The 20,907-nt window shown below is 37.2% G+C and overlaps 1 protein-coding gene across 1 annotated transcript in view; it reads left to right on the forward strand.

Annotated features, from left to right (window-relative positions):
• The window catches only part of LOC123678277 (T-box transcription factor TBX20-like), a 79,624-nt gene extending 59,321 nt beyond the window's left edge, over window positions 1–20,303 (forward strand). Inside the window, exons 4-5 of the mRNA XM_045615246.1 lie at window positions 10,861–11,096; window positions 19,280–20,303. Coding sequence (XP_045471202.1) covers window positions 10,861–11,096; window positions 19,280–19,832 — 789 coding nt within the window. The 3' untranslated portion in view covers window positions 19,833–20,303. The remainder of the gene's footprint in view (window positions 1–10,860; window positions 11,097–19,279) is intronic.
• The last annotated feature ends 604 nt before the right edge of the window (window positions 20,304–20,907 follow it).

Genomic DNA, 20,907 nt, shown 5'->3' on the forward strand with positions numbered 1-20,907 from the left:
TAACAGCCTCAAACTTCGATCTACACCTCAGATTGATACGAAAATACCTCGTAGGTCATTCAGTCCCCAAACCTCGATCAACAATTCGAATAACGTTGCCTCTGGTGTGGTCGAATCTGTGGGGCGTCGAAGAAACAACAAATTTCTCACCTAGACACTAACAAGGCTTATTCCATTCTGTTCAGAATTGAAATATGAACATTCTCCACCAGGGCTGGACCTAGGGGGTCCCATTCATTGATGCACACGATCTTGATTTACCTCAGTGAGGTCTAATTGATTTCTGGGAATGGTAGTGCCATTAAGTGGTGGCGGTTGTCGTTTAAGTGATTTAAAAACAACAATATTTGACCTTGTCATGTGGGTGGTAAAAGTATGTGGATCGGGACAACATAAAACATTTTTGGGTGGTCGGAATTTCGGACAAAAATGTTCTTCTTGAATTGAAAAGCTTTCGGAATAACTCAAGGTATTTGTTGCATGTTCAGATACATCGGTAAGTGTTATTACCGACGCCTGAATCAATCACCAAGGTCTCCGTAACAATAAATCAAATCCAATCGAAATTAAATAGGAAATAGGGATTTTGCCCCAAGATGAACTATCAAATTTGACATGAAGCGCGCGGTAATGGAAACATATCAGTGATACGATATTTCACTAAATTCGCGAGTTTCTCCACAAAGAACGCACTTCTTTATGTCCCATAGTGAATCTACGTTTCATATCAACTCAAAATATATTGAAATCAATACCTAAATATATCGGAAATTCAGAAAACAAACTTCAAGCGCGCCAAACGACGTGAAAAAACAGATGACACTAGGAGAGCAATAGTTGCCAAACCTTGGATTTCAGCAGGTGGATGCTGAATATAATAAATATTCTGCTTATTATATATTCGACAATTACTAAAAACATCGGATTCCAAATATTCAAATTTGCATATTTAATTGAGAATCACTCGAATGAATATATTTCATCTAATATAATATACATTCATAATGATACAGTAAAATTGTGGATTTGAAAATATATCACAATCTGACAACGTGATCTAACCATGTTGGGGACATGTAAAAATTGCGTATATTTCCTCTATCTATGTTTATTACTCTATGTGTGGAAATAAACTCATGCAAAATAAGCAAAAAATATTAGGATCCTGGATAAAACTATAAAAACATCACGTCTGCGATCAATAAAATATACTCGATATTTAATATGCTTTTTCATTGTCATTCTCAAACATTCAGTATTTACTTTTATTGTCAAATTTTGATCTCAATACAACAATACACCATTGATTACTCATTACAATTATAGAAACTCACAGAATATTACTTGATTCTTGCGAAATAAATCTCCCTTTCACCGTGAACATTGACCAACTAACCCAATGCATTCTTTCCTCAACAACATCCAATCCATCTCGAAACCAATTGGCGGTTCATAAACCCCTTTGTAATGGATACTAGCTGTCAAAATACCAGGCTCGAAAGTTTCTCTCGCCAAATTCTAGAAACAGAGGGAGCAATAGCAGTAAATCCCCAAAGTAACCCATTCAACAGTATCACAGCTGATGGGATTACCAGGGTGTACCTTACACTCTATTCACCGATTCTTCAATCTTCAACCATGAATAAGTGGATTTCTTGGTGGTATAAACCCATTGTCAGGTGCTCCTGGGTCGACCCACAGATTAGGAACCCCTGTGGTAAGAAACAGGTGAAAGTTGACGTTTGGAAGAATGGATTTTTAAAAGCTTTGATCAACACAGAAACAATAAATTATATACGTAAGGGGTAAACGCTTGGTCAACGTTCCCAGAAAAAGTCATCTGTCAGGATGTGGAATTTGAATACATCGGTTGACATGATGAAGAATATAACATTCGTGGAAAGGGAGGATATTGTTGACGGGTTTCACAAAACTTTAATAGGCTATTTGACAGCATCAAGAAATTGTGTGATATTAATGAAGATCCTCATAGATTACAGTTTTAAGAACAAAAAAGGTTCATAATTAAATATGTGAAAGAGCTCTTAAAACACGAAAAACTCCTTTAACGAGGTGGGATGACGTCAATTTGAAGTAAACATAAGTGCTATTCTATTTTTTTTTCCTTTCATGTTTTTAGTGTTTTGCTGCACATTTCTACATTCTCTACAATGGAAAATGATTATTATTTTGAGAGTTAAGGGAATATATAAGTTGATGATTAATTTTTTATGCTTTGAATATAAATAAGCCATAAAATAAAATACCAGTCAATAATACTAAGTTTATTAGTTATAACAAAATGATCTTGATTGTTCTTTGTATATTTGAAATTGTATTTTTGCGACTTCTCTGAATGTTACTGTTTTCGTGAAAATATATATTTATGTTTTCATGATGGAAATCTTGTTTAAAGAAAAAAAATCTTTTTCTGCATCTAAACAATACTTTCAGTTATTTATAACCTTGTCTCATGGTAAATGCGATGATAATAGTTACCACCTTCAAAATAGTTGATATAGCAAAAATACAAGGTATCTGAACAGGGAGCAAAGGATTGAAAATACGTCTTCCACCCACATTGTCTCGTCTGTAAAATATCATAGAACTATAAACGAATTGAAAATATCCACTCCTTATGTGTTCAATATACAGGGTGTTTCCTAAACATGCGGCAAAAATTCAGGGGGTTGTTCCTTGGACTATTCTAAGAATATTTTGTCCTTTGATGATTTTTGAAAAACCTATTTGTTTCGAAGATATAGGGGAAACAAAATTTCAGATAATAACATTTTATTATGAAAAATTACATGAAAATTCAACTCAACCTACAAAAACTGTTGAAAATGACCACCTCTAGCCAGCATACAAGCATCCAATCTTCTCCTCATTGACTGCCGATTCATAATAGTCAAAGATAAAATGTTAATTGCTAATACATCACAAAACGAATTCAAATGAAAACCGTGTTTAATCTGTATTCCTTTACCATCTGCACTTATCAATTTTTAGTCAAAAAACTGGCCGTTTTTAGTAATTAGAATGTTGTTAAACAAATTTAAAAATAAATTGTACCTACTTAGTAAACACAGTGCGGTACGCATTTTTATTTAAACTATTATTAATTTCAAAAATATGAAAAATGTTGTTCGCCCTGTATCTTCGAAACAAAGAGGTTTTTCAAAAATCATCCAAGGACAAAACATGCTTAAAATAGTCCAAGGAACAACCCCCTGAATTTTTGCCGCATGTTTAGGAAACACCCTGTATACACGAATAATTTGAGACAATTTGAAAAATCTGTTCAATATCATATTGCAACTTATTTTGAATCTGCAGTTAATCGAAAAATTCTAGGTACCTATTTTCGAATTATGATTCTTCTTAGGACCCAAAATGGGATTAAATTGAACCAGCGACAAACATACATCTCAAGTAGGTACAAAACGGGTTATGTAACGTGTTGGTAATTTAAATTCTATAAGCATTCCTATATTAATTCCAGGAGTGCTGTTCCCATAAATAACCAAGGCAGATCAAGAACACATTGTAACTCGTGAGGATGAAATAGTGGTGTTTATTCATAATTTGTAGTTTGTTTAGTATTCTAGATGGAAAGCAGATTAAACGGAGAAATCCTAAACCTGCTCATAAATTCTTAGATGACAACGCTTTCCAGAGTCACTTCGATTAATAACTTCTTTCAGTTTTTTAATTTTGTTACCTATGTAAGCTTCGCAATTAAATTCTAACTTTTATAAATTGATCTGAAGAAAAATTTACTTGAAGATATGGAAAATATGTTGTTTTAGAGTTATCTGATGAAACTTATTAAACGGTTTATACTGCATAACCTAACCTAACCTTCGTAAACGGTTCTAGTCATTGGTCTTGATAAATTACGGCAACTTCCGAGAGTCAGTCTTGAAAAATTGAAGTTTTACATGGCAGGTGCAATAATTGAATAGATCAGATGCGCGATTGAGATAGCGTCAGTTTGATCAAATAGCGTTTGTTCAAATATAATTTTTCATACACATCTTAACCGCATTATGATGGAACTGGCGTTTGGAAAGCAAAAAAAGTGGAGCAAATCAGAAACGAAATAGCGCGATAAATAATGTATTCAGCATATAGTTCCTAAAAAGCTTGTTAGATCCCTCGATAAAATGTTCAATCCGTGGCGTGTTTACCATGAACTTTTTCGTTTCGATTTTTACGTTTCTTATCTGATCCGTTCGCACTTTGTTTTGAAGCGACCTTCGTTTTCTATTTTCGTTTTATTAGGAGGAAAAAACGTCAAATCGTCTAATCATGATTATCGCATTCGTTAATGCTAGTTGTCGGAATTTTTTTTCGATGTGGAAAAAACGACTGTAAAGGTTGTAAATCTCTAATATTGAATGCACTTCATTGAGGTAGTTGTGTTTTCGAATAGAAAATATTGTTAAATTTTTTTATCAACGACTGCTTTATTTTAAAGCCTGTTTGACCACTGAAATTAGTCCCTTTGCGTTGAAACTCATTACACAACTCAAATTTTATTACGTAACGCATTTTTTTGAAGAATAATAATCAAGACCATAAAGAACTTATACTTGAACAATAACCGGCACTGCTTCTTCTATATGTACATGATGAAAGTCTTGAATCAGTCACCAAAATGTTAGATTTTGACATGTGAAAAAAATAATCATAATAGTGTATTCTAAAACAAGTTTCAGAATGTGCTCCTATTCCAACACGAATGCGAAATTCGAAAACCAGCGACGAAGAAGCGAGTTTTAGAACGCATTAGTGTTGGAATTGCCTTCTGCAACGAGTATCGGACGGTATTGTCTCTAATTCAGTCAAGTTTTGTGGAATATTGTCGAAAATTCAGATAATACATCCTAGTAACTTTTGTATTGTATTTTGGCAGTTGGTGTGACTGTTACGAAAACTGACAGAATAAGGAATTTGAATTTGAATCGTACGTTTCGAATTTTGAAATAATTTATGATTACGCACTGAATTCGTGAATTATGCCAGACGAAATGGATTTAACACCACCTGAATTAAGAGAAATTTCGAATAATGTTGCAAATCATTTCACTATATCCAAATTATATTATATTAACAATTGACGTATGTTGAAATTTGATAGGATTGGAAGTCAGTGTAGACAACCACAAAACGAAAAATATAACTGAAAACAATTCTATAATGAGTTCATTACAGCACTGCTTTTAGTACTGTAATGAACTCATTACGATACTGAAATAAAAACGAATATTTTCCACTGGACTAGAGCAGAGAAAACGCGTAACTGTAAAAAATTAACGGTCTGTGCAAATCCGCACGGTTTTTTCATCAGCAGGATCAGCAAAATCCTGCTACGATCTCGCCCGAAAGGATCGAAAAGGGCTTAATCTAGAAATCATGCTACTCCTCGCCAACATATCAATTTGCGAGGGATCTCCCGAATAAAACCCGATAATCGCGATACTGTTGTAAGCCACTTCTAATTTATATTTTAATTCCTGCCTGTTCGGCGACTCTGTTTCGGACAATTTCCGCTTTAGCGGCGTCGATATCCGGCATAAGTCCTGTTTTCATTAATACGGTATAAATTCGTGCTTTGGTCCCGACGAATTGGTTTATTTAGCTGGATTTTGGGGAATTTTTGGTTATGCTGACCGCTCATTCGTATATTGAACGTTTGAAATATACTTAGTGGTGATTAATGGAAGATTTGAAAAATCTTCAATTGTGTAAAGGTAGCTCAGTTGGTGGAGCACTGGACTAGTGATTCATAGATTGAGGCCTCGAATCCCGCTCGAAGGGCTACTTTTTTCGGAATTGAAAAATTATCTGCATGCCGTGATATTATTTTCTTATATTAACTCACAGACTTTAAAGCCATTACATCGTGTTCAAATTAAATTTATAATGATAGGATCTCCCCAACTTCATCAGTAAGACTACAGAAATAAGATGCCGAAAAACGATAGAAACTGCATGACTATAAGACCATACCGTTTTTATCGTTAGTACCAAGCTCAATAGATTCTTGTCAAAACATAATGTTAAGTCTGGATCAATAAACGGTTGAAGGCTACTTTTATTGTTGTTTGATAACTCGATAAGAATGACTTTTTTGTATTGATTAAACACTGTTTTTTGATCGGAAAATTACTGTGCAAGAAAAGCAATGACTTTTCAGAATTTGCTCCATCGAAAACAATTATTTAAATGTGCTCCAGAGGAATAAATTCGGTTCTAATTGAGACTAAATTGCCGAGGTTGAAGCCTATTTAGAGAAAAAAGAAGAATCTTTCAACAGAAAAGGTACTGAGATTTTGAAGGAAAGTTGGAGTACATGCATGTGCCAAAGTTGAAGATGACTATATTCACGAATTAAACGAAATGAAGAGGCCAACACACTTGATAACAAAAGGAGCACCAACTCCTATCATTGTCCCTGAACCTTTCTTTGATGAAGGTGCACCTACAAGGAGGAATATCAGTAGAAAGAAAAAACCGAAAGAGAAACACTATGGCAGAATTTTCCTGGGTTGGATCATTCCAAAAAGTTTCTTCGTTGATACAGCGAGATCTGAGGAGTATCTGGATCTTAGCTTGAATATGCTACATCTTCTCACCGGATTCCTTATAGGGTATTGGCGCCTCAGGAAGCACATGATGAGAATAAGTGTAGGGGAAATGCAGATTCTGCAAGGATGAGGATGAAACTCTAGATCACCTGGTGACGGAAAACATCGCCATCGCTAGCCAACGCAAAAAATGCTTTGAACAAGATACTTGTAGAAGTGAGAAAGCAACCTTCTTGAAGCCATCCCAGATACTGGAGTTCATTAGAACTCTAGAACTGAGGGGCGAGCTGTAGACTACGACAACTAATGTCGAGAACAGCACTGCTGGAGGGCACAATTGATAATAAAAGGAATTATTTCCATGAAATAAGGTCCAAAAGGCGATAAATATAGGTACCACAATGATCCACTGATGTCAAACCATGCACCATAAGTTTTTAAGAATGAAAATTGAAATGTTATAAATTTTGTTATGGTATCTTTTATACGACACCATCATAATTTCTATGCACGGTAACATCAAAAAATTCAGGTTACAAACACAACCTCCAAATAATGATTATCATTCATCCTCTAATTTAACTGTCGAACGAATTTCAACTCTAACCGATACCAGCCGAAATTTTTTCAACACAATGCCTAGTTATAGGTTGCGTCGAACGTTTCATTACACGTTTAACCGATAAATAATTGCCCCACTATCGGCGTGTATCTCCTCATGTAGAACACCGAATTAACAGTAGAAATACAATCGTACAAGTATAAATTATAGGCATCAAAACGCTTATAACTTACGTACTGGCGTTCTCCGTGGGCCGCTGAACATTTTTGTCAGTCCTTCATCTGAATATTAATATGCATGCGGGAAAGACTAATGGCAGGTAGCCAGTCCCGGCGATTACTCCTTCATCGCTCATGCTATTAGACAGGTTGTCCTGCCAATTTGAATTTCAAATCTGTAATTTTGGCTTTTAGGAGCTTTTACGTATTAGAAGGTAGTCTTCGAATTTTCGGAATTAATTAGTCACGCCACTGGTAATTCTCGGTAGGACGGAAATCCTGGCTGGGAATTGGGAGCGGGCCGCTTTGGCAGGTATTTTCAGAACGGAAGTGGGCAGGGAGTAAAATTGTACTACCAGCGCATTCGCCATTCTGCAACGGCCAATTGAAATTAGTTTTTTTCTGCGTGGCCTAACTTTCTGGATAACTTACGGTATCTGATCTGCTGCTAAGAAGGTTAGTCTTGTGAACTGATTGAAAGAGAATATCACTGACGATTGAATCACTTACCGACGTGTTCATAATCATTCCTATCATGCCTATATTTTCATAAATATTAACAATCGAAAATAAGAACATTTTGATTCAAATTGTTTTACCTGTTATCTGGGCGACTGTCACTTTTGAAGCTGTCATCTCGTGACATAGGACAAGTTGAAATTACACTATTACTAAAAAGGGAACGAATACGCTTCAACAACGCGTGAAAATTGTTAAAAGTTGCTACAAAATTGGTGAAAATCTTGCATTCGAAGATCACACAACTAAAACACTTTTTGGTGTTTGTGAAGCACCTTTGAGCTGGCCATTGTGGAACTGGTGATAAAATTTGAGCTGTTGAGTCGAGTTAGTGATGAGAGGAATCAAAACGGTTTGCGTCGCTCAAGAATAACTCAGAATATTTCTGCTATGACCGTTGGCGAAAACCCAGGTTTGTCATTTCTCGTCGATCTTGGGAAGTAGGCATTCTACAGACGGCATTTCACCTTATTTTGCATAAAGACTTAGATCTTAAAGTTTTCAAAGTTCAGTTTACGTAATCTTCGTCAAGTCCTTGAAATACATCAAAATTGTTCGGATTTCCATGGAAAAATGTGATAAGAATATTCGCATTTGGGGTTCGGAAAATCCAACAATGATTGTTAAAAACCTCTCCATCCATTAGGTTTTTCTCCGATTTACAGCAAGTATTACACATTTCAATCATTGAAGTATTACTTTTCCTTCCTAGGCAGCAAAATTCACAATGGGAATGAAACATTCGACATTTACTGACAATTAAATATTTTTTGTCACCTCCCTTAATTTTGAAGGAGTAAGTACATCTAAGTCGCTATCACTGTCCATAATATGAATATATCCGATATTTCTCCAAAAAACTGTCAGTTATTTCATGAATTGTCAAACTAATTATTATGGACATACATTTCTATAACAACCAACAAAACCAACACTTTTTGTCAAATTTCTTTCTTATTAATTTATCACTACAGGAAAAATAAGAAGATTTTGGGAATTGTAATAATTTGCAAATACAATATTCTACATAGGTATATCATTATAAACAATCGAAGAAAAAATTATTTGTTCAACTCGGCAGCAAAGTAGATTGCTACTACTTTGGTGCATAGTAAAACAAATAACTATTATTGCTTAAGCAATAAGGTAACTATAAAAAGTTGGCTTTCTATCTCTTCCCGAACTAGAGATATGGAGCACAACTTCCAATGATTCTGTTGTTGACTTTGTATTCTCATGATTAGACCTTCATCAAAAAGATGAACTTATGGGTAGTGGCAGTTGAATTAATAGTAATTTTGGAATATTAGAAACCCACAGGCCACAATACAGTTTGTTTCAACAGATACTGATACAGAAAGAGACTGAAAAAAATGTTTTTCCGATTTTCCGCAAAACTTAGAACAATGCGTAATATTCATTCGGCCGACAATGAAAAATTCTCCTCGAACACCCCAACAAACGAACACGTAACATCACAACCCCGAATCAATACCCCATCCCTCATAACTTTCCCGATACAGGGTGACCCCACAAATCAGCGACCAATTGACGAAAACGTCAAATCTCATTGAAAGTCGTCGACAGGGCGGAATCTCGCTACCGATTCCACTCGGCCGGTATACGCTGCGAAGCGCAGCCCGTCCAGCGCTTGCGTTAAGGCCCTGTTCCCCTCGATATCGCGAGTTGCCAGGCAACGCACCTCTAACTCTTGCCGCGGTAATGATTGGTGTGCTCAGCTCAGGCTCACAATGGCTGCCTTCTTCACCCGATTAAGACGCTGTTTATGGTTCCGCTTGCCGAGGCGACGTTTCGACTACGTAATGAGCCCAAAACTTTGGCACGTCGTTTCTTGGCAAGAGACGGCCCTCTTGATCGGACGATTTTGGGTGCAGAGGGAGTTTAGGGATGGATGATCCTGTTTGGGAGGGTGCTACAGGTTTGGGATTGGGAGAAGGTTTTTTCGTTTTTGGACTGATATGCTGCGTTTTAATAAGGCCAACTGATGGTAATAGTCGTAGAAACTGTCTTTCTCTATTTCAGTATCATAATGAATTCATTACAGTACTGAAAACAGTGGTGTTAGGAACTCATTACAGTATTGTTTTCAGTTACATTTTTCGTTTTGTGGTTGTCTATACTGACTTCCGATCCTATCAAATTTCAATACAAGTCAATTGTTAATATAATATAATTGGAAGTTGGTGAAACGATTTGCAACATTATTCGCAATTTCTTTTGAATCTGGTGGTGTTAAATTGATTTCATCAGACATAATTCATGAATTTTATATGTTATTATAAATTACTTCAGAATTTGAAACTTACGGTTCAAATTCATACTATTCATAGTCCGTAATCTGTCAATTCTCGTCTCAGTCACACCAACTGCCAAGATACAATACAAAAGTCACTAGGATGTATAATCTTAATTTTTCATTGAATTTCGACCATATTTCACAAAACTTGACTGAAATAGAGAAAATATCGTCTAATACTCATTGCAGAAAGCAATTCCAACACTCACGAGTTCGAAAACTCGCGCCTTCGTCGTTCGTTTTCGAATTTCGCATTCGCGTTGGAAAAGGAGCCCAGTCTGCAACTTTTTTTAGAATATACTTATATATATCATTTGTGATCGATAAGTTGTGACCTTTAATCATGGAAAAATACACGCTAAACAATATTTAGAAACTGTTGAGTGATTTGATCAAAATCATTACTCATTTGTGAATATTGAGAGAAATTTGAGATTGTCAGAAATCAAGGGTAAGGTACAATGAGCTCCAAAAGATCTAAACCGGTCTATAGCTACTCATCTACTATTGTTATTTTCTTTATTATTGTTTCTTCATCTACAAAAGCCATCTAACCATAAAAAATGAAACTTTATGATTGCCATTGAAGTATTCTAACCGAATCGTCCCGTAAATACAAATTTTTCAATGAACCTCCTCTTGTTGCAGATCGTACTGAACTCCATGCACAGATACCAGCCAAGGATACACATCGTCAAATGGAGAGAACACTCAGGACCAATAACAGACCTGGAACAGGAGCAGTACAGGACCTACATCTTTCCAGAGACCGTCTTCACCGCCGTCACGGCTTACCAGAATCAGCTCATCACCAAGCTGAAGATAGACTCAAATCCGTTCGCCAAAGGCTTCAGGGACTCTTCCAGACTGACAGACTTCGAGAGGTGAGTTGTATATGAATCATCTGGTCCATAATTTGTAGGTTTATTTCTATCTCTCTCTTTTTGTCGACAGTTAACTTTCTCTTACGCTTATTGAGTATAAGGTAATTAACAGGCCAATTGAAAAGTCCCTGGTCTTTTACACACAGCTTTCTCATGTACAAATATTCGTGAATGATATGATGTACACGTTCAGATGATATCTTCGCAATGTCTGCTATCTCGATCAACTTCACTTCACGGTTATTCAAAATTATTTTATTAACTCTTTTGATTTTTTCGTCGGTGACAGCCTCTTTTGGGCGCCCACTACGTTCGCCGTCTTCGGTGGTCATTTCACCACGTTTAGACTTAGCATACCAATCAATGATGGTTGATTTTCTTGGTGCAGACCCCGGAAATTCTTCATCAAGCCAAGATTTTGCTTCGACTGAATTTTTCCCCTTTAAAAAGCAATATTTCATTAGCACACGAAATTCTTTTTTTTCCATCTTTTTTCAAATGACAAAAGTAGCTTCACTCACGGCGCAATATCTCCCAAACTAATGGTCGGACTGCTGTCAAATTTTGACATGTATCGTTTGAAGGATGGTACTAACTAAAAATCATATGGATTTAGTACTAGCACCACCATCTGTGCATCAGACCGGGGACTTTTCAATTGGCCTAATATGTGTGTATGGCTCGAGCATCCATTAATATCATCATCCGATTTTTTTTCATCCATTTTATGCGATGTGCATTGCTGTCGACGTGCAGCACACCCCCCTTAATTACGCTGTTCGAAAACAACGAAATTTACGCCCGTTATTGCCCCGTCAATCCTTTATAATTGCGTCGAATTGGCCGGCGGTCGAAAAACCAACTCGACAAATCGCAATTATTCTGTCATCCGACTAGTTTGGGATGAAAACGTAATAGACAAGGCTTCACGGGTTGGGGATAATTCGATATTCATCAACCCCACCCCGCCACTGGATTAATATGCGAAATTTGGGACGGTCGAAAACGAGATCTGCAGTAATTTGGGATTGGTCAGTTTTGACGAACTGAGGCTGATAGAGAGGAGGAACTAGTATGTTGCACTACTTTTATGTTAAAGAATGTCTAACATACATGCCTCAGAGTCAGGGTTGAAGGAAATGAAGAAGCCAACAGACTTGCCAGAAAGGGAGCACTAACTACTTTCTTCTGTATGGGATGAATCTGCCTATAAGAAAGAGTTTCAGAAGAAGGATAAAACTTGAAGAGCAACACTCTGACATAATCCTCATGGCTTGGATCATTCCAAAAAGTTTCTTCGAAACTTTCATGCTGCCAAATCTAAGAAGTATCTGGATCTTAGCAAGAATATGCTACACCTCACTGGATATTGTCGCCTCATGGAGCACCTTCTGAGGATGAGTCTAACAGAAAACGACGTGTGCAGATTCTGCGGGTAGGAGGAAGTAACTCCGGATCATCTGGTGATGGCATGCCTCGCCATAGCTAGCCAACGCAAAAAATGCTTTGGCAAGAGACAAGTAGAAGTGAGGAAGTAACCTCCTTGAAGCAAATCCAGATACCGGAGTTCATAAGAACTCTGGAACTGGAGGATCAATATAATTTGAGTCCTCATCTGCTCAAGCAAATATCCACATCACTTTCGAAGTATTGCGCGTTAAATTTAGATATAGCTTGTAATTCTGAAGAGATTTTCTTTCATCTCAGTGTTCTGCTGTGGTGTTCTGTGTTTATCAACTTGGCAACGTTCGAAGTTTGCACGGCTACAGATGAATATCATTTATTTATTATTTTTATTCACTGACTCCGGATCTTTGCGGCTCTGTTAGACTTCCGGGAACTGGCCTCTTTCTCTTAACCATAGTTACCCAGGGAGGTTGTCGATGCGATACTTCGTGAGTATCCAGAACTGACTTTCCCATGTTAGTGGTTCTTACGCCAGCCAGCCTAGGACATTTGCACACTATGTGTTCGGCTCTTTCTACCTTTTTTCCACAGAGCCTGTTGATCCCATCTGCATGCGGTACAGAAGGTATTTGCACCGAGAGTGGTCTGTCAGCTTTCTGGTATAAGTTGGTGAAAGCACCACAAATTCTTTGCCTGAGCAAAGACACGTAGTGTTTCACCAGAGGATATTCACTTATATAAAAATGAAAAGTGAAATGGGTAACTATTGGGGTATTAAATGAAATAAACAACGATAAAAAATTATTGGAGATGATGTCAAAGCTAATATTGGTGATTGCAAGCTGAATTCGATATTGTTGTCGACAATGAAATAGAATAATATTCAATAATTATCGTCAACGGAAAAGCGGAAACACAGTTATTGTATTGTAAATACTACATCGTCCACCAAATGGTATGAAAAGTGTGTTGATCTCGAGAATCTACTGCTTAAATATATATACAAGTCAAAGACCAAAGACTGTATAGCTGAAAGATCACCAGAGCCTGTAGACCAGATCTGATCCACAGAACCGATAGCGTTGAACAACCTCGGTCGTTGGAAGAGTTTCAGTTGCTAATTTGCAGACATCCTCATAAACTCCTCGTCAATAAAACGAAACACAATTCCGCTTCTACGACGAAGTTCCATTATGCAAATTCTCCTAAGCGATACCGCCAAAGTTCATCTTGCCGGAACCGGCGTTACACGCGCCATCTAGCGGTAGCACGTTCGTCTCATGCATAATTCACCAAATCACCCCCCCTCCTTTCTCCTCGGTGGCGTTTCATAGCGCCATTAACCGACAAAACGGCACAGCCATGTCAGAAATCCATCAAGTCGTCATTGCGAGGTCGTTTAAACGATTAATTAACGTTGTGGCTGTGTGAAAATTCGGAAAATACGTGCCGATAAGTCAGGGATCCATTTTTCCACGTCCGCGGGGTATCGCGTGTGCCATGGACAAAGCGCGGACGTCACGTGGAGAACGATACGCGATTTTTCAATTTTTCCGCGGGGTCGAAAATGGGAAAGTGGGCCTGTTTTGGTTAAATAAAGTGCGGGAAATGGTTGTATTGATTCTTTTCGGATGCCGCTGTACGTTCGCTATTGAAAAGTTGGCTCGATTGTAACATAGTTACAGTGTTGTAAAATAGTTAGCGTTTGATAAGTAATACTTCAATTTACAAAATTAAATCCAAAATAAGGGCGATTTTTCCAAATAGAGTATTTGCAAAAGTAGAGAAATCTATTTTTTGTCAATATGTTGAGATATGATTGGTCTGACGTTATTTTTACATTCTAGGAGATCGTATCATTAGAACCCCTCAAAAACCAACTGACAACATTGACATCAGCATAAATCACATCTCATATACAGTATTGTAGACGATTCGTTTTGATATTGTATGCCAAAAACAGAGATGAAATCCCATTATTTTATAGAGATAGAATGATGCTATAATTTGAACAATTCTCGTTCCAACATCGCTTTGAGAGAAGGTATACGTAGGAATGTTCGAAATAAGTCGGTCTAGAGTATCTGTATTCTTAGTTGGTATTTTGTAAGAAAACTACTGATAAATTCTTCATATTCCCATGATCAGATTTTTTTTTAGAATGTAGCGTCCTCATTGATACAGTCGAATGTTTATTTTCCTAAGGACAATATCTGGCTACTAATGGATGAGGATTCATCGGTAAAAAGAATATGTTTTGTACATAAACTCACAAAGTTTCATTCGCTTGATACAATCTTCTGGGAAAATTTTTCGGATAGTTTTCAATTTATAGGAATCCAATTTCTTGAGAAATTTGATCGGTGGTGAAAGGCTCTTTTGCTTCTACAGAGGCACATACATACCCCTCTTAACTCTGTTGGGGGAGAGACTCTTTGTCATCATGATAACCTATACTACATAATGTTAATGCAACTGCATTTTTCGAAACGATGAAAAATATTCAAAACTGCTTGAATAGATGGAACTTGTTGACCAGGATAAGCAAAAATAAATCGTCCAAACGAACTGTCAGCTCTCAAATACCAAGAACTAAAATTTGTAGAGGTAGGGATGCACTCTCACTTTTGTTTCTAATTGGACTTCCAATATTTGTGGAAGGGAAGAGGGTAGAACGCTATCACCTCCGATTGTTTTCAGGCATTTCTTTCATCTTTCAAATATACCGAATTGCCAGAACTGTATGCGGTTTCAGTGACCCCCAAACAGCCAACAGGCGCTGCTCACACGAATCCAGTGCTCGAATTTCATTTCCCAATCAATTCAAATCGAATCGAAAAGCCACTCGATCCGTCGAACGTTATAAATCGAAATTGGTCCTTCGACCCGGATACCGTCGAAGACCGAGGGGGTTGCGACAGCCCGAACCGCCCCCGACAGCATCCGTGGCCGCGAACGGAGGCAAGAACGTCGAGAAGGGCAACGTCACAAATCATAGAAGCGGGCGGAGCGTGTGCACGCCGCCGAAAACAATCAATAATGCCGGGATGGAGCTATCGCATCTCGGTGAAGCGTTAATGAGAGACGAAACGCCCCGCCTTGACCACCAGGGGTCGCGATCCACTAATTAAAGATGCCGATCTCGGGGGGGCCCCGCGGGAGAAAATAACTGGGAAAACACGGTACGTCTACCTGAGGTGTGAGAAAATGCCCGGCCTTCATTATATCATCACGTGAAGACGACGATCGGCCAAAATTACAGGGCGGCGCGCGGACACGTCCTCTGGCGGTCGAAACACGTAAATTAAATTCGAAAGACAGTGGCGTGCTTGACGGCGAGGCTGGCAAGCGGAGATTGCCTAACAACAAATTCATTCATAGTATAAAAGTAAGGGCAATCAGACTTATGTTCCTATAGACTTGTCAGCTGGGTATATCAGCGGGTTTACTTAGAGATTCACGGCTTGGTTTGCTATTAAGCTACTTTGCTTGAGCTTGACCTGAAATCAACTCAAGTTCAAGTCAAGTAGTAGTTTTTCAATGTCAAATCAAATATTTATTCATCAAGAACTTGACTTAACATTGAAAAACTAATAATTGACTTGAACTTGAGTTGATTTCAAATCAAGCTCACCCAAGTAGCTCAAATATCAAGCAAAGCCGTGAATCCCTAGGCTTACTAGTTCAAACTGAAGGGTTTCGAAAGTGAACGTAAATAAAACACACTTTCATTCAGGATCAAATTTTCATTTCAATATAATGCTTGGACCTTGCCATTATATGTGCGAAATTCGACATCTTTTAAATAATGCTCTCTGCGTGATGTCTTACAAGATAAGATCCTTATGAGTTAATTTTCGATAACTAGCCTGCTCATAACGGGCAATATCTCACTTGAAACTAGGGATTCACGGCTTGCCTTAATTTTCAAGCTACTTGGCTTGAGCTTGACTTGATTTCAAGTCAAGTAGTAGTTTTTCAATCTCATGTCAAGTCAAGTATTTATTTATCAAGTACTTGAATCATATCAAGCTACTTAATTTTCAGCAATTTTATTGTGTAGTGTCACATCAAAAAAAAATTCAAATAAATGAAATGAGAGGGAACTTTATCAAGTAACTCGATATCAAGACAAGCAATAAATACCTAAAATCAAGTCGAGTCAAGCACAAGTATCTAATTTTTCATGATCTTGATTTTCAAGTCAAGTAGTTGGTTTAAATTTCAAGCTACTTGGCTTGATGAATCCCCAGCTATGGTAGTACACTTTCCAAAACAAATTCGATAAGAAAAATGCATTCATAATAAATGTGAGAATAATCAAAATGATCTCGATATTCACTCATTCCACAAGTCTTCTATTTTAAGATGAGTGTATGATATCCTAGCTTACATCGCCCTTTTCGAATGGTTCACTGGCTGTTGTTAATAGTCATTACTTTTTTGTAATGTATGTTTATTATACAGTGACAATATCCTGAGGAATCGAGCAATCAAAGAATCGAAGTATTCAGCTTTAGAAAAATAATAAGGACTTAAAGGGAATGAATTGTATAGGCTGAGCTATCTTGGCAAGCATTAGCTATCTTTTCGTGGTCACCCCGAATCTGAGCAGTTCAACAAATGAACAAAATTGAGAAGATACAATCAATTCTATTGCGATATACACCCAAACCATTACAAAATTTGAAAAAGCGAAAAAATGTGGAGCAGCCTCAAGATCCAGCCACGCCACTGTTTCCATCACGAGAGGAACGAGGCCCGGCCAGGCCCGCGGGCCCCGTGAATTATTACTTATCACTTTCACCGTACGTGTGCGTGCTCTCTGAAGATAGATCGCGCCGCCTCTCTAATTTGCTGTTTAGCCGCCGAAACGACTGGGCAGTGATACCGATTTTTCGATACGGCCCGGAACGATTAGGTCTTAGGTATCTTCGATCTGCCGGGCCCCGAGGGACATTGCGGAGGTATTAGGGGTCATTTAGGGTCTAAATGCCTCCTCCCGTTACCTACGGGGTGGGGCTCGACACTTTCGGCAATTTTCTACGTCTTGTGAAGAATGATGGTTTGGACAACCCTTCGTAAATTGGGTGAATTAGATGGAGATTCTTCGGGAGAGGTATCTCTCGTTATGAAAAATTGTTTTGGTAACATGCCCGGAAAGTTTTGCGATTCTATTAAGAGATTCACGGCTTGACTTGATATTCAAGCTACTTGACTTGACTTTAAATCAAGTCAAGTAGTAGTTTTTCAATGTCAAGTTAAGTTTTTACTTATCAAGTACTTGAAAAATCGAGTACATTCTATCAGCTACTTAATTTTTGCAGTTCTAGACAAGTAGTAGTTTCTCAATTTCAAGTCAAGTGCTTATTTATCAAGTACACACTAACACCTACTATCAGCTATTTGACTTTCGACAGTTCAAGTCAAGTAGTAGTTTTTCGATTTCAAGTTAAGTCAAGTATTTATTCATCTAGAACTTGAATTCTATCAAGCTTCTTGATTTTTAGAAGTTTTATTGTGTAGTGTGTACATCGATAACAAAAATGATGAAATGAGAAGGAACCTTGCCAATAACACTTTCATTTATGAAACTTATTCTATACAAGAATAAAAAAAGACTATTTCTGAATGGAAATACGAATAAAATCACTATTAAACATAACAAAATATTAAATATAAAAAATATAGTTTATTAGTATCGAGAAACCTTCAAGAATGTAGGAACCAAGTATGGCTCGATAAAAACCTTTTGCCATTTTGGCCGAGTTTGGAAAACCGTCTTAGTACCTCTTCCACCATTCTGACATATATTCAGGACTGTCGGCGCGTGGTTCAGTCAGGAATTTGTCTATTTCATAACGCCAAGCCATTTCATTTGCTGGAATTACAGGAGATTTCTTGAATAAACATAGGAGATCGATGGCTCTTCTTCTTCTACATATTTTAAGCCAGTGGCTTGTATTTCCCAATTATTTCGATATAGATCGATGGCAAACTCACCTATTTATCCTTTGAAGAGGATTATTTTGTCTAATCGCGCACGAGCTTGCAGAAATATATTAAGTTGCTTGATTTCAAATCAAGCCATAAATATCTCAAATCGAGTCAAGTTCAATTGTGTCAACTTGATTTTTAAGTAGTTAGTTAAAATATCAAGTTACTCGGCTTGATGAATCCCTAATTCCATTTATAATTATGCTGAAAATTTACTGTTTGTTGTTCCTATTGGTGTGAAGAAACTCTTTGGAAGTAATAGGTGATTATCTGAACGAATCCTTAGTATTGAAATGTTGAAATATCGTTTATCGTTTGCTTCTAGGCAGTAATTAAATTCTCATTCATACACGCAATTATTGCTTAGAAATGAACAGAAGGCAATTTGTACATCTTATTAATTAAACTTCGACCACTCAATGCTCTTCATCCATTACTTCTAATGAGTGTTTAAGCTGGAACGAAAGCCAAACAGAACATCTTCAGCATACTCTTTGATGGTATTGCAAAACCTCGTTGGGCCACTGTTGCCATTTTAGATTTTTGAGCAAGTTGCCACTACGCATGGAGCAGAATCTGAATAATATTAATGTAACCATTGCTTTGCTTTCTCAGTAATATTTTCCATCAAAAAGAGTTTATCATTTGACAAGCATCTTTTGAAACTCGGTACTAAATAGTGAACTGTTGACAAAAAGAGAGATACAACTTCCATAATTCCTTTACAGCTATCTACCAACCGATACAATATATAATCTAATCAATTTTTTTATTTCCAGAGAGCCAATCGATTGCTTCATGGATCAGCACTTCCTTCGTTCCTCTCTACGTCTCTACTCCAACGATCACATGGACGCTGAGAACAACAACGCTAACATCTTCTCAGCTGCCATGATGGAAAAAGCCAGGGCTCAGATCCAAATGTGGGGAAGGACAGGTGGTGTTCCCTACGGACCTTCTGACCTCCACGCTCTCCTCTTGAGCAGCGCACCAAGCCAGCAGGTCTACTTGAGTCAGAGGTCTCCTGTCAACTTAGGACTGCAAGCCCAACTTTGGGGACAGGGTAGTCATGCCTGGCAGTCTCCTCTTCATGGTGGTCTTCCTCCTGGTCTGTTGGGTCCTCCGCCGCCACACAGGCCACAGTTGACTCCTCCTCCTTCTTCGACTCCAAGTTCTTCCGGTTCTCCTAGCCCTACTTCCTTAAACTCCCCTTCAGACTTGAGACTGCCCAAAGCTATGTTCCCAGGATTGCATCGTTTCAGTCCTTACGCTTCCCCAATACCTAGACCTAACGTCTCATCTGTCAGTCCTCCTTCAAGAAGTAACCACTGATAAAGGTGGTAATCTTCCACCAGTTTGGCAACCAAAGAGCCTTCCACGGAAGGCAGTCGATGTGTTAAATATGTACATAAACATAGTTAATTTATTATTGTAATATATAGACATGTTATAGGAATAGCAGGTTATTATTTGTATATTGTTGTGTATCTATATTTTGTACAAGAAATGTAATCAGTATTAATGTAAATAGGTTGGTGTAAATTTAATCGAGTGATTAGTTGAGTTCGGTAAGAACTTTAAATATGTTCCTTTATATCTGTAGATTCTTCGGTGAAGCATTTGTGCAATATCCTTTTTATATTCTCCAGTGATTCTGAACTGTCTAAATATTTGTCATGAATTGTCATGAAATCTTCATAAATGATGATTTGGTAATTTTTAAATTGAACCATATGTTGATAGATATTGTTGTTGTATAAATTAAGTGGAAATCGAATGAATCAATAAAAATTATAAGTGATATATTTATTTTCAATATTATTCACCTATCTCTCCCATAAGTGTCCCTTTACATGAATTAGTGATGAAATTAAAAAAAATAAAACATAACGTATCTAAATTAGATTTAGCTAAACATTGAGAACTGAAGTGAAACAAAAAGGATCAGTTGAATCCCAACGAAGGAAGTTCAATAGTGAATTGTTTTGAAATTCAATCTTCACATAAAAAGAAATAAGGATAAAAACACTAGGTTCACATAATCCTAGAATACTTCCTCTTAGTAGTAATTTCATTTAAATACAACACCCACCTCTTTGGCATCCACATCACCAGAAGCTAAAGCTATTATCTTAAACCTCAAAGTTTTAATACCCAGAGAAAGGCTTCAAACTGATATAAAAATACAAATTTCATTTGTGCCTTGGACATTCATTAGAAAGTTGCATTTGTAAATTAAATGAGTATAAGGTCCTGAAAAAGAAAAAAAATTATCTATTTGTGAGTTTAACGTATACTTTCACTCTCTACAATCTACATCCTCAACTTATGTAGGAAAGAGATGGTCACCCAATAGTGTTCGTTTGCAAAAACAACTCAAAAAAAATTTTCTAATAAAAGAATAGAA

This window comes from Harmonia axyridis, chromosome 4, assembly GCF_914767665.1.
Source record: "Harmonia axyridis chromosome 4, icHarAxyr1.1, whole genome shotgun sequence".
Lineage (NCBI taxonomy): Eukaryota > Metazoa > Arthropoda > Insecta > Coleoptera > Coccinellidae > Harmonia > Harmonia axyridis.